General features: G+C 38.4%; 1 protein-coding gene across 1 annotated transcript; it reads left to right on the forward strand.

The window, feature by feature from the left end:
• Positions 1–688: 688 nt before the first annotated feature.
• Positions 689–2,475, forward strand: LOC133818247 (UDP-glycosyltransferase 71A16-like). Its single transcript, XM_062251007.1, has one exon. It carries the CDS (start codon positions 806–808, stop codon positions 2,306–2,308), a length of 1,503 nt encoding a protein of 500 aa, XP_062106991.1. The 5' UTR covers positions 689–805; the 3' UTR covers positions 2,309–2,475.
• Positions 2,476–13,651: the final 11,176 nt, after the last annotated feature.

Consider the following 13,651-nt stretch of genomic DNA (forward strand, 5'->3'; position numbering starts at 1 on the left):
ATTGTGTCAAATATAACATTTATTCATTGTTAAATTTGACACTATATAATATGGTCTTGTATCACCACCTCGATAGATAGCTGAAATTGAATAACTTTGATCAATGACGTGGACCAATCATATATGCTTAATCTATAACCAACTTTCCATGCATTGATAAAAAATAGTAACTTTAGGAACCATTTTTATGTCTTCTTAATTTATGTCCAATAATCACTAAAATATAAAAATTTATTGAAAATGATAATTATAAGTGATGAAAACGGGACAGAAAATTTGAATCTGACTATTTGAATGTGTATGTTGCTCAGATGGGCGCGTGACATATTTGCTGTTTAGCTCAGATGATCATGGCAATTGCGCAGACGTACAAAGACTCGTATGGAATTTTGCCAGTAACTGATAGTGCCAATCTAACCTAGACTTAAATTGTTTCTTCTCTCTCGAAGTATCTGCCGTGGAATATTCAAGATTTACACTAACAACGTATCGAATGACGTGGCTCTTGATTTACCTTTCGATATGAGGGAGGACAAAACACTTATCAGTAGAAGGGGAATTTGAATATGTTGTGGTCATGATACATCCACGTGAAGCTGTAATTTGTTTGTTTGTTTTTTTTATGTGCTGTAACTTATTAGTTTCGATTTAGTCTTTTTTTTTTCCGTCAAAGACAAAACAAAAGTGTAGAAGTTCAAGTCGCCTATCTATATAAATATAAATAGAGTGCTTCTTTTCCTTGTATATAGCCTATCACTCGGATTCGTTTCATAAATTACACTGAAAAAGAGAAGAGGTAGAGAAAATGAAGAAAGGAGAGCTAGTTTTCATTCCTTTTCCGGGTGTGGGCCACATCGTCTCATCGTTGGAGATGGCAAAGCATCTTGTTGCTCAAGATCTTCGTCTTTCAATATCTATCCTTCTCATAAAAATACCCGGCTTCGACTCCCCAAACAAGTCCTCCATGCAATCTCTTGGCTCCATCTCCGAACGCATCAAGTTCATCGAATTACCGGAAGGTCAGAAAGCTGACCGCAGTTCTAATAATTCCAATCCCATCAATTTCATCACTTCATTCTTCGAAAATCTCAAACCCCACGTTCGACACGCCGTCAAGAACCTCATCGACTCCTTTTTTTATCAACCGGACTCGCCTACGCTGGCCGGTTTCGTCATCGACATGTTCTCCACTGCCATGATCGACGTTGCAGACGAGTTTGGGGTCCCCTCCTACGTGTTTTTCACATCTGGAGCCGGGTTTCTCCGCCTCATGACTCATCTCGAATCCCAATGTACCCACCATAACAAAGATATTACCGAATATAAAGATCAACCGGATGCAGAGCTTGTCGTTCCAGGTTTCGTTAACCCGATCCCTGCTAAGGTCTTCCCCGATGTGCTATTGGACAAGGTGGCGTGCCCTTTGATTCTCGGTCAGTACAAAGATATGAAAAAAACCAAAGGTTTTTTGGTGAATACGTTTATGGAGTTAGAGTCCAACATGATTGATTCTATGACTGAAGATAAATTGATCCCGCCAATTTACCCTGTGGGACCCCTTGTAAATCTTAACCCTAACCGAGCCCACAAAGGAGTTGGTATGACCGATGATAAAGAAACTAACATCGTCACTTGGCTTGATAGCCAGCCTCCTTCGTCAGTAGTGTTCTTGTGCTTTGGGAGCATGGGAAGCTTCAATGGAGAGCAAGTGAAAGAGATAGCCATTGGATTAGAGCAAAGTGGGGTTCGGTTTCTGTGGTCGTTAAGAAAACAACCACAGAAGGGTGAGTCTCCAGAGCCAAAAGAATTCACAGATTTGAATGAAGTTCTTCCAGAGGGATTTCTTGATCGAACGGCTGAGGTCGGAAAGGTCATAGGGTGGGCTCCACAGGTGACTGTCCTGGCTCACCCCTCTGTTGGAGGGTTCGTGTCGCATTGTGGTTGGAACTCAACCCTCGAGAGCTTGTGGTTTGGGGTGCCAATGGCCACGTGGCCGTTGTATGCGGAGCAACAAATCAAAGCTTTCAAGCTAGTGAAGGAGTACAGATTAGCGGTGGAGATTAGATTGGACTACAGGAGGAGTTACAACAGTGCTGGTCATGTTGACAATGAAGCAGGGATTGTGATTGTGAAAGCTGAAGAAATAGAACTTGGAATTCGAAGGATGATGGAGCCTGATAATGATATTAGGAAGAGAGTGAAGGAAATGAGTGACAAGGGCAGGAAAGCCTTGTTGGAGGGTGGGTCTTCGTACACTTATTTGTGTCGTTTTATTACAGATGTGATACATAATATACCTCAAATGTGAAGCTTTTTTTGGTTGTTAAGTATGCATAAAATTTATTTAATCATGTTAAACCAGCGACTACGTTAGCTCGACGTAGCAAAAAGTTTCTAATGGTTGTAGGGGGACATTAGATTGTAATTAGACTTGTTGTGAGATTGGAGTATAATAATATGCAAAAATTGGAACTAGTCAAATGATTACTGTAGCTTATTAAAAAATTTTGAGTAATTTTTCAGTTAATTCGAGTAAATTTAAAACTTGTTTGTAGATAAATTTTTTTAGTGCAAGTAATATTTTTTTTATATATAAAAAGAACTATTTGATTTATTCAATGTTTACTAAAAAAATGGCAAATGATTTAAATTTGTAACATAGTAGTAGTTTACCAATTTTATTACTTTTATACAAAATTTTAAAATGTTATGTCATACATCATTTGGTTCAACATAAATAACAAAGTAAAATTACTTATAACATCTTCATTATTTTTGTTAAGGCGATCTTTCGCCAACTAAGACGTGTAAAACAGATAATTAGGTTTTCTCGTAAACTACATGTAAATATCATTAAATGTTGCCAGCTGTACTGTGAATCTGGACACGTCAACTTGAGTTTTTCAATTACAACAATACTCTAACTGCATCGACCAATAATTGTAGTTTAATCACATAATTTCATAAAAATAATAAATAATGGAACGTTCGGCCAGTTGATAACAATCTCATATGTGGTCATAGTATGTTTCAGTCTTTCGACCATCATTCAGTGGTCCAAACCTCAGCAAGTTTAGCTACAAGACAAGATTGAAGCCAATGATACTTATAATTAGTTTTATTTGTTCTTTACAAATAACTATACATGCGGTGCAAACCTCAGCCTAACCAAGCATATACAGTTTCCAAATCAATATATTTGTCTTTTATTACTAGAGTACCGAACATATTAAATTTTGGAAATCCACACAGTTTACCTCAATCATCCAATCAAACCAGAGAGGAGGGAAGAAATAAAAATCCATGATCTCACAATTTTTGTGGATGCAGTCATTTCGCCTCTACAAATATGACTGGCTTTGGAGTTGCCATTTTCTCTGCGAATAATCATATTAAGGCAATTCTTGCTAAACCACTACAAAGTACATACAAAAGTTATGCTCATCCTGTGTCGCTAAGCTATGTTTTGGAGAATGATGCCAAAATCAATTCCTAAATCTAATTTAAAATACTTAAGTCCATAACCAAAGGGATATCCTTTGGTTAGAGACTTTCAAAACAAATAGCACCTTATGTGATTTGTACATTAAAAAGATTCTTTTATATGTGTTGGTTTTTTTGTGATGTGAGGTGCATTATCGACTTTTTAGGTAGAAGCGCTAGCTCTATTGGTGAGAGTAAGATGAGCTCGAGATATTGGTTAAAACTTTCTTCTCTGATTCACTATCCTTGTTTCAAGCTTTGGATAGTACCATTGCTTATCATAATGAATTAGCGGCTATTTTTTCCAATATAAAAGCTTTATACTCTAACTTTCCAAGGTATCTCTTTCTCATGTTAATCGCAACTTTAACGTTGCAGCTCATGGATTAGATAAGCATGTCCTTAGGCTAGACGATGAACTTTCTTGGATAGAAGAAATCTGTCATCCTATCTGTAGCTATGAACATTTGCACTTTTAATCTAATATAGTATCTTTTGACCCCAAAAATTACTAATTGGATTGACTTTTTTAATATGTTTTTAGAATTTTATGTAAAAAATTTAAAAAAGATAATTTAAAATAATGTTAAATATTAATTATTATTGTTACTCGTGTCTTTTCAAAATCTGTCACATGTGAGATGTCCTCGGGGGCACTTAACCATATCAAGATACGTATCACACTCGGAATGATCAATGTAGGCCTTAGGGAGTAGCTTGTCACACGATTGTTGAAGTCTCTGAGTTGAAAATTGTTTGGATTAATTAAATACATAGTAAAAATTGGTAATGCGAAGAGTGGTTGTTGATTCCATACAACTGACAATTCGAAATGTTAGAAGACAAACATACTTAGGAAGTGGAAGTTCGCCCATTGACATTTCCAGCCATTTCCCAAGACGTGGTCATACATAGTACAGACGTAATCCTACGACCAACGCCTAACAAGCCTACTTGGGAGCACGAGTAAGTTAACTTACATCGAACACAACACACCAAGTGTATGTATCACACTTCTTAGTGCCCTTTTCTTGCTTAATTTCCTTAATGCAAACCATGTTTTTAGCATGTAATAAGGAAAATCAATGTAATTAGCTCTCATTAAAAAGTCATAAGTATCCATAATAACATAACTTGAGCAAGCCAAAAATTTGCTAAACTGTGATTGTTATACCTGAAATTTGGCATTGCCATGTGGCGGACTGCAAAGCAATGATGTGTTAAGATGAAGTGGCAATACACTAAAGCCACCATCGTTCACCAAGAAGAGTGACCCTCATCATGCTCTCAGCAATTAGGCAGAGGCGGAACTTGCCAACACCGATCTTTTTCTCCCATTGCACAAAGTTAATGTTGGTATTAAAAGTGTAAATCAGAGATATGCAGTGGAATGCGTTTTTAAAAAATTATTAATACCAGTCAGGATCATACATATATAGATATATTAAATAACATACAAATATATTAGATATTACCTCTTGAAGCCTATCAAGTATCCATGAATCTTTTTGTATAAATCAACGATCTTCCAATCTAGATTCTGAAAGCTCACACCTTAATCTTCCAGACAAATCCTCAAACACACAAGGATGTGTGTGGGCTTGTAAGATTCAAAATGTTGATTTAGGACTCTCTAGATGTACTCAACACATGAGATCTAGAGATGATTGATAGAGAGAAGATGTATTGAATAGTTTTTCAGGTTTAGAAAAAACTATCGCTTTCTTTTTCAGAGAGAGTCTGATAGTCTATGAAAACCACAATTGAAAAGTATCACTTCTTTTAGGTTTATAAAGATAATTAACTAATTTAATTAATCTTTATTTTATCTAAAATAAAACTTATTAGTTATAACCTATTTAATTATTTAGTTTAAATCATATTTAAAAAAAAAATAATTAAATAATCAAATTATTTGAAATTCAAAATTCAAATATGAGGGATATGAAATATCCCTATATGGCGCCACTCACTGTGCAATACAGTGAGTGGCGTGAGCCACATTAGTGTTTTTCCTAATTTTTTCATTTGTTTATTTAATTAATATTTAAAACAATATATTTATCCCGAAATAAATATCAGTTAATTCAAAATTAACTTGATCTTAAAATATCAGTTTTAAATAAATAACTATCTTATTATAAATAAGATAATTATTAATATCTCTTTATATTAATCCAAACATGATTAATATTTATTTTAATCTATAGGTTTTCAAAATAAAAACTATATAGTTAAATAATTAATTCATTCATAATTAATCAGTTGCTCATAATTATCATATAATTATTTATTTGCTCTGAAAAATTAATTCATTTGCAATTATGTCATTATCTTTACAAATCTTTCTTTTGACATCCTTACCCTTGACTATGTAGGATATAGGTAATCTGGGGACCATGGACCTATACTCCAATAAACCAGATTATAAATTAAACTCTTTAATCTAATAATCTTATTTATTAATTCTATGATTACTCCACTATAAATATGAAATTACACTCTAAGTATTTATAGAAATATATTTACAAAGTTTTCTTTTGTAGTCCATTGATATAATCAATAAATATAGTTCCGTTCTCCATTTTTTGGTTCGTTAATTAGAGTTGGTCAATTACCGTTTTACCCTTCTACTTACCTCTTGACCCTTAAGTACCATTGATTCACTAATGAATAATTAATCTATAATCAAATTATAGATTTGAGCTCAATAACTATTAAGTTCCAGAATTAACCCTTAAGGGAACCAATATTCGATCCGTTAGGAAAGTATGAACTCCATTATTGTAATCATGTTCCCAGCCATTCATAATATTGAATCTCCAAAACAAAAGTCATTAACCTCATTATACTAAGAAACATTAACGAGTGAATCAAAAAATCCAATAAACAAAAATAGGAGTTCATGAATACTCTGGATTTAGACTGATCTAGAAATGATCATCTATTATGATAAGAATTAAATATTTATATCAAACGACAAGTTTATAAAGATAATTAATTCTCATCGGTCATGTCATATATATTCTATATTTTATACAACACATTTACTAAGATGTCTCTCCACATCAGTAATTCGAATCTAGATCATTTGCATCTCGTATGCTTAGTAAACCGCACTAGTAACTATTCATTAAAGATTCCTTGCTTTAATATGTTACTGACTATTTTATTCATTATATATGATCTTAGTTCTCTCGATTGTACTAATACAAGATCATATTCTCATTAATGAATAAGAAATTTTCTTGATATTATTATATAATTAATTCAAACAATAATTATAACATTCAAATATAATAAAATTAAACTTTTATTTAAATCAATAAAATGTCTTTACATGCTTTTAGGGCAATAATCCTAACAGTTAAATGATTCTTAAGTGACTAGGCTAGCGCCAATCGCAAGAAGGAAGGGCCCTAGCCAACCGCCCTAGCCAATTGCCCTATCTAGTCACGCTAGCCAATCAAGTGCAAACCACAGGTCCCAACTAGTCGTCACATGTCCTAGCTGGTCGCCGGAGGCCCTAGCTAATCGCCAGGGATCCTCATTGCTCGTCAGTGGTCCTCGCCACCCGAGCCTTCTTTCGCACCATTGTGCGCCTTCAATATCTACATGAATAGGATACGTTGAATTACCATTTTTGGTGAGACAGAAACCTGCCTTCATCCGAGTGTACCAAAAATTACCCTGATTGGGAAACAAGTTGCCACTGTCAGCTCTTCCTATCTCTTCGACTATAAATAGTGAAAATGAAAAAGTAACAAGGCTCGAAGAAAAATAAGTTAGTAACTATTCATTTTAGGAGCGAGCTCCTATTCTCTATTACTGTAACTGCCCCCAAGAACAAGATCAAACTCAACGTACTTGTTCTTGAGGGTTCAAAGTTCATCACAAATATTACTTACTAAAGTGGATGTAGGTTATCTTTTTTGGGCCGAACCACTATAACTCTTTGTCTCATTCATTTATTACCATATTTATTTCTTTTTCCTTGGTTCACTATTAACAACAAAGATTTCACTTTGGATTTTACACACAAAACAACTCTTCATTTATTGCTCTGTGCAAGTTAATGAAAAAACCAGTCAACATTTTGGTGCTTTTTTTGAGAGTGTGAGTCTCAGAGTAGGATCTTCTCACCTACCACCACTACAACATAACACAGTATTACCGGTAGAAGCTTCCACCGGTAATAATAGCGAATTTTGTCGGTATTGTATATTACTGGAGGGGGTCCGCTGGTAATACTCCACCGGTAATAATCAGTTAGTGATTATGGTTATTATCGAAGAACTGACACCCCGCCAATATTCTATTAATATCAGCGAATTAATTGGGGCGGGACTCCGCCGGTGTAAAATAATAGTCAACCTCATTTAACTCATTTAATATCAGCGGGTCCTGCCCCTATTAATTCGCCGGTAATTAATTAATAATATTAAAATATAATAATTAGTTTGATTTTATTTAATAATAAATATATAACACTTATTTTAACATAAATTAAAATTAATTATTAATAACACAATTAATATTCATCAAACGAAATTACATATAAACTAATCATAAAATTAACATAATAAAAATATCAATTGTCTTAATTTAATTACATATAAAATAAACATAGTAAAATATCAATTGTCTTAATTTAATTAAAAAACGTAAACTAATTATTATTGTTTGGATCGGGCCAACCAGGCGAGAATAATCATTAACATTTAGATCAATATCTTCACCAATGTTAGGGCGCGGCAATGGTGGTGAAGCAAATTGTGGTGCTGGTGGTGAAGGGTAATAAGCTTGTGGAGACTTCTGAGGGAGACTGACGCAATTAACTCTCAAACTGACCATACCTCTGCTACTGCTGCGACGAACTCAAAAATTGACCATATCTCTACTGCGATGAATCCCCAAAGTCACGATGCCTAGGATGTGACGTCTGAGATCCTGTAGGGACGTCGGGGTAATAAATAGGAGGGGACTGGGAGGAGCGTCCATACATGTACTGAAATTGTTGTGATGTACCTCCATAAATGTTAGGAGAATTCAGTTGAGGTGGATGAAAATGTTGTTGTTGTTGTGGCATCGACCAAGGAGTTGGACTTTGAGAAGATATACCACCTTCAGGTTGTGATGGTAAATACCGTTGCAGAAGGCTATCACATCGCGACTCAGTTTTTGAACTGGTATGTTGAGGGTTACCAAATGGACCTTGTTGAGATCTCAACATTCAGATCTCTTCACGCATTGACTTCATCATCTCCACCATAGCAGCCATATCTTCTTGAGGTGTATGAGCAGCTTAGGCTTGTGACTGACTTTGACTTGTGGAGCTGGAAGCTGATTTTTTCCCTTTCTCTTTGCTGTATCCCACTCCTCTTTGAAAGTCAGTTATCTTCCCAAGTACTTTACTCATAATCTCGTACTGATCGATCGACGAGGAATCAGTAGCAGATCCAGTTTTAGACCCCCCCGTCGGTCCTTGAGACTGGCTTTGAAGTCGTGGCCTCTCAAGCTCTTCCGTCATTTTTTCCTATTCATAAAAAGTGTTAGAAACACAACAATAACATAGTTTAATGAAAATAATAACACAAAAGTTTCTCAAGCTGTGTCATTGACAAACTTTTGTCGATTTTCTGAAATGGCTATCTTTCCGAGTATCAATAACATGTTCATCAGGGTTCGCCTATACAAATGTAGAGATATTATGTTAGAACGTATAATTTTGTTAAATTAAATTAATATTTTTACTTACAAATTGGTGACGCTTAGCTGTCAACGATTTTGTGCCTTGCGTCGATGTATACTTCATTTCTTATCTGTTTTTCTTGTTTTGGTTGGATCGCGCAATAAATTTTGTGCTAAAAAACAACTGAACAATATCTTTCCAACTCTCCTTGGTGCAATGGTCAGGTGGGGCAATGAGAACACTCTCCAAATCTTCTGGCTTAGAGTAATATTTTTTGAAGTGAGTATGTCTGATGTTCTTTCTCTCAGAATATCTTTTGCGCATCTCTGTGTAGATAGTTTTCATAACTCTCTCGGGTTCTTGACAAGCATGATTTCTCAATGTTGTCCAAGTCTTGTCAATCGTCATCTAAAGTGTTATAAGAGTGTGTGAGTTTTATGATGTTTTATTAGATAATGTTATTTATAAACAAATTACTATTTTTTCTTAAAATAATTTAATATTTATTTAATTAATCATTATTAATTTTTAAAACTTTTATTAAATAAAATAATCAATTTCTATATTCAAATAATTTAATACTGTTATCCAAAAAACAGGCATGGATGACATGGCAGACGTTTCGTACACGTGGCTGACATCTGGCAAAAGGCTTGTTCAACCATCGACGAGAAAGATTTCTATGGTGCGACGCTCAATCTTTATATACGACCAGCTTGGTCGTATACTCGTTATATTTGGAGAAAATCTTATGCAGTTATGATCATATCCGAAATGATCTCCCATGATTTCCTGAGTATTCGATTATTTAGGAAAGAATATCTGTAACAAATTAATGTAATCTTCCTTGAGCCTATAAATAGAGAAAAATGGCTCAAGGAAGGGACTTTCGACTTTCTAATTACTAGAGATTAGAGATTTACGAGTGAATTAGAGCTATCACATTCGATATACTATTTTGTTCTTCAGAGGTTGGTGAAACTCATTGAACCCTAGTTCTTTGATCACTCCTTTGAATCCTATATCAATAATAGCTCAAGTGGACGTAGGTTATTACCATATTCTAGGGCCGAACCACTATAAATTCTTGTGTGCTTTACTGTTCTCGTCATTATACTCATTCTAACGTATCTGTCCACATCAAGCATTTTTTACTCCGTGTCAGTTGACCAAAATCAGGGTCAACATTCTGGTGCTTTCATTGAGAGCTTGATACGAAATCGTTGATATAGTAATGGCGAAAACAACAAGGAAGACTGGACAGGCGGCTAGCGCGGCACCATCTCAACCGCCTCCTCCTCCCAATGTGGCTGAAAATGAGCCACATTTGGAATTCGATGAGGAAGAATTGGATTCCGAGACGCTGAGGAATACCCTGGGTGTATTGCAAGATGAACTGGCCAATCTGAGGGCCAGCCAGGAGAGTGTTGCTGAGATTATGACGCGGCAGCAACAAGAAATTGAGCGACAGTGCCAGGAATTAAGTGAAAGACAGGCGGAGATGGACCGTCGCTAGAGGGAGGCCATGGCAGCCCTCGAAGCAGCCTTACAATTGGCTAGGAATCAGGTTGTACTTGCCTCACAGCCTGATCAATCTACAAATGGGCCACCCCAAAGGGGACCCAATGCCTATCCAGCCCTTGAGCCCCCAAAGGCCCGAGCAGCCACCAATGCCTCAGGACGATGTCCCTCTAAGGGATCCTGAAGCATAGCCTCCATCTCAGGCTGGTCGTGACATTCCCCCACAGCCAAGGCAGAATAGGGCCGGGCAACAGCCTCGCAGTCCTAGATGCCATAGGGGCGAAGAGCTGAACCCTCCGAGCAGAGGACAGCGTCCTTCTGGGAACAGAAGGAACTCAGAGATAAGCTCTACGGTCTGGGGCCCCCCACGGCATGATAATGCACATGGACCTACCGACCAACGTAGGCCACCCTCTAACGCTCGGGAAGTTCCAGCCCGAGGAGGCAACCGAGGGAATAGTCGATCCCACCATAGCCAGTCGAGATTCAGAGATGGCCATGGTTACAATGAGGCCGAATCAGGCAGAGGAAACGCTGGTCGGAGAAATGAAGAAAGAGGTGGGGGCAGGCGCCCACCACCTAGGGATGACCAACCTGAAAGACGTGATGCTGGGGGACAACCCAGGCAAAATAACGTCTTTAACCGTCTTGGAGCTAGCGAGAAGCGGTGAAGAGACGAAGATTTGAGAGATGTACTCAACGATCGCAGGGAACGACACGATGAGTACATTCCTCCAGCAGCAGAGGCCCCGACGATTCCTGGCATCGTGCAAGCCCAAATAGATGCCCTCAACCAGGCAGTGCAACAACTGGTCGGGGGAAGAACATCTTATATCGATCACGATAGGAGAAAGGGCACTCCTCTCGTTCAAAAGATAGCTATGGCAGAAACTCCTAGCAAGTTTAAGATGCCTACGCTTCCAAACTTTGACGGGTATGGTAACCCGGTATCTAACGTCAACAAATTTGAGATACAAATGGACATTCAGAAAGTGTCCGAAGATGCTCGGTGCAGGATCTTCCCTGCAACACTTTCTGACGCTGCACATGAGTGGTTTTTCAAATTCCCTCCTGCAAGTATTGTTTCTTGGGAGATTTTCGTGAAAGAATTTTACGGACAATTCTATGCGGGTCGTGTGCACCCAGCTGAGGCAAATCAGCTGGTCGAAATACGCCAGCAATATGGAGAGCCACTGAAGGATTACGTCCAGCGTTTTATGCGAGCAGCTGCTGGAACCAAAATAGTGGGAGACGAAGGCAAGATGATGGCCATAATTGCAGGAGTTAAGCGTCACATGCCTCTTTGGAACAGCCTCAGAAAGCATGGGGTCAGGACTACCCAAGAATTTTTGGATTGAGCTGATCGATACATCAAGCTCGAGGATGCCATCGCCAGTGAAGGAAAGCCCCCATACAAGGATAAGGGGACTGCCGAGCCCGCCAAAGCCGCCAATGGGTCAAAACCCAACGAAAAAGGCAACGGGAACGGCAATGGAAATGGAAAGAATGGGGGGAAACAGCCACATAATGAGCTTTCCACCTTTGACAATAAACGAGACAAGGGCAATCGATATGAACCACGGTTCACTAATTACACTGCCCTTATTGAGTCTTGGGGAGAGGTGTATCAGGCCACAAGTTCCAGTGTGCCTTATAAAAAGCCTGCTCCCATTCGAAAAGATATTTCGAAGAGAGACACTACCAAGTTCTGTTGTTATCATAACGACTACGGACATGATACAAATGAATGCAACCAGCTGAAGGATGAAATTGAGTTCCTTATTAGACAAGGACACTTGAGAAGATATGTATGGGCCTTGGGAAATTCCCAACGAGAGGCTCCAGGTGGCAACGAGCATGCGCCCGCACGCCAACATTTGCCACCTTTGCAGCCTGACCCCGTAGCTGTCACTTTACTCACCATCTGCGGAGGCTCGCACCTCGCGGGAAGTAGTGGAAAGGCGAGGGAATGATATGCTCGGACCCTACATCGAGATGATGACTGTGGAGGACAGGGCATCAAAGAAGGCTTGGTTAGAGGATGGTGAGATATCCTTCTCTGATAGCGACGCCCAGCATGTCCGGTTCCCACATTCCGATCTGCTGGTCGTAGACGTTCAAATCACCAACATGATGGTGAAAAGAGTACTAGTTGATATAGGAAGTTCAGTCAACATCCTGTACAAATCTTTGTTGGAACGCATGAAGTTTTTCGTCAAGGACCTGGAGCCCTGCAACCAAACAATTTATGGCTTCTCAGGTGAGGGACTCGCCCCTGCAGGGTCAATCAGACTTCCAGTCACAGCAGGTACAATGCCTGCTACCAGGACATTGCTCGCTACTTTTATAGTAGTCGATTGTCCTTCGACGTACAATGCTATCATTGGAAGACCCATACTGGTTGATCTTCGGGTCGTCACCTCAGTATGGCACTTGGCCATGAAGTTCCCAACAGACGCAGGGGTAGGACGCATGTTGGGAAATCAGAGAGAAGCAAGGGAGTGCTACAATGCCTCAGTTACAAAGGCGAAAAAGGGAACGTCGAAAAGCACTCCCCCAGATAGGTTGCAGATGGCAATTGATACACAAGCCCAATACGGTGATGGAGTCACCAAATAGGGTGTTGCCCAAAGTGAGGATAGGGATTTAGATCCTCGCTTTGGGGTTTTTGAGGAAGATGTTGGACCCGTCGAGGATCTGGAAAAGGTCCAACTTGACGAAAAAGACCCGACCAGAGTTGTGAAGGTCGGGAAAAAATTAGAAGCAACAACGAAGCATGCACTGGTGGAATTTTTGAGAAAGAACCAGGAAGTTTTTGCCTGGTCACACAAAGACATGGCTGGGATAGATCCTGCAGTTATCAGCCATGTCCTGAACGTTGACAAGAGTTTTCCACCCGTGAAACAGAAAAGAAGGCTGCTCGATAAGGATAAATCGAAACCCTTGAAAGAGGAA

This window comes from Humulus lupulus, chromosome 2 (genome assembly GCF_963169125.1).
Source record: "Humulus lupulus chromosome 2, drHumLupu1.1, whole genome shotgun sequence".
Taxonomy (NCBI): domain Eukaryota; kingdom Viridiplantae; phylum Streptophyta; class Magnoliopsida; order Rosales; family Cannabaceae; genus Humulus; species Humulus lupulus.

What these genes read in the sequence shown, in the direction of transcription:
- LOC133818247 (XM_062251007.1), top strand. Translation starts at nt 806, where the DNA reads ATGAAGAAAGGAGAGCTAGTTTTCATTCCTTTTCCGGGTGTGGGCCAC.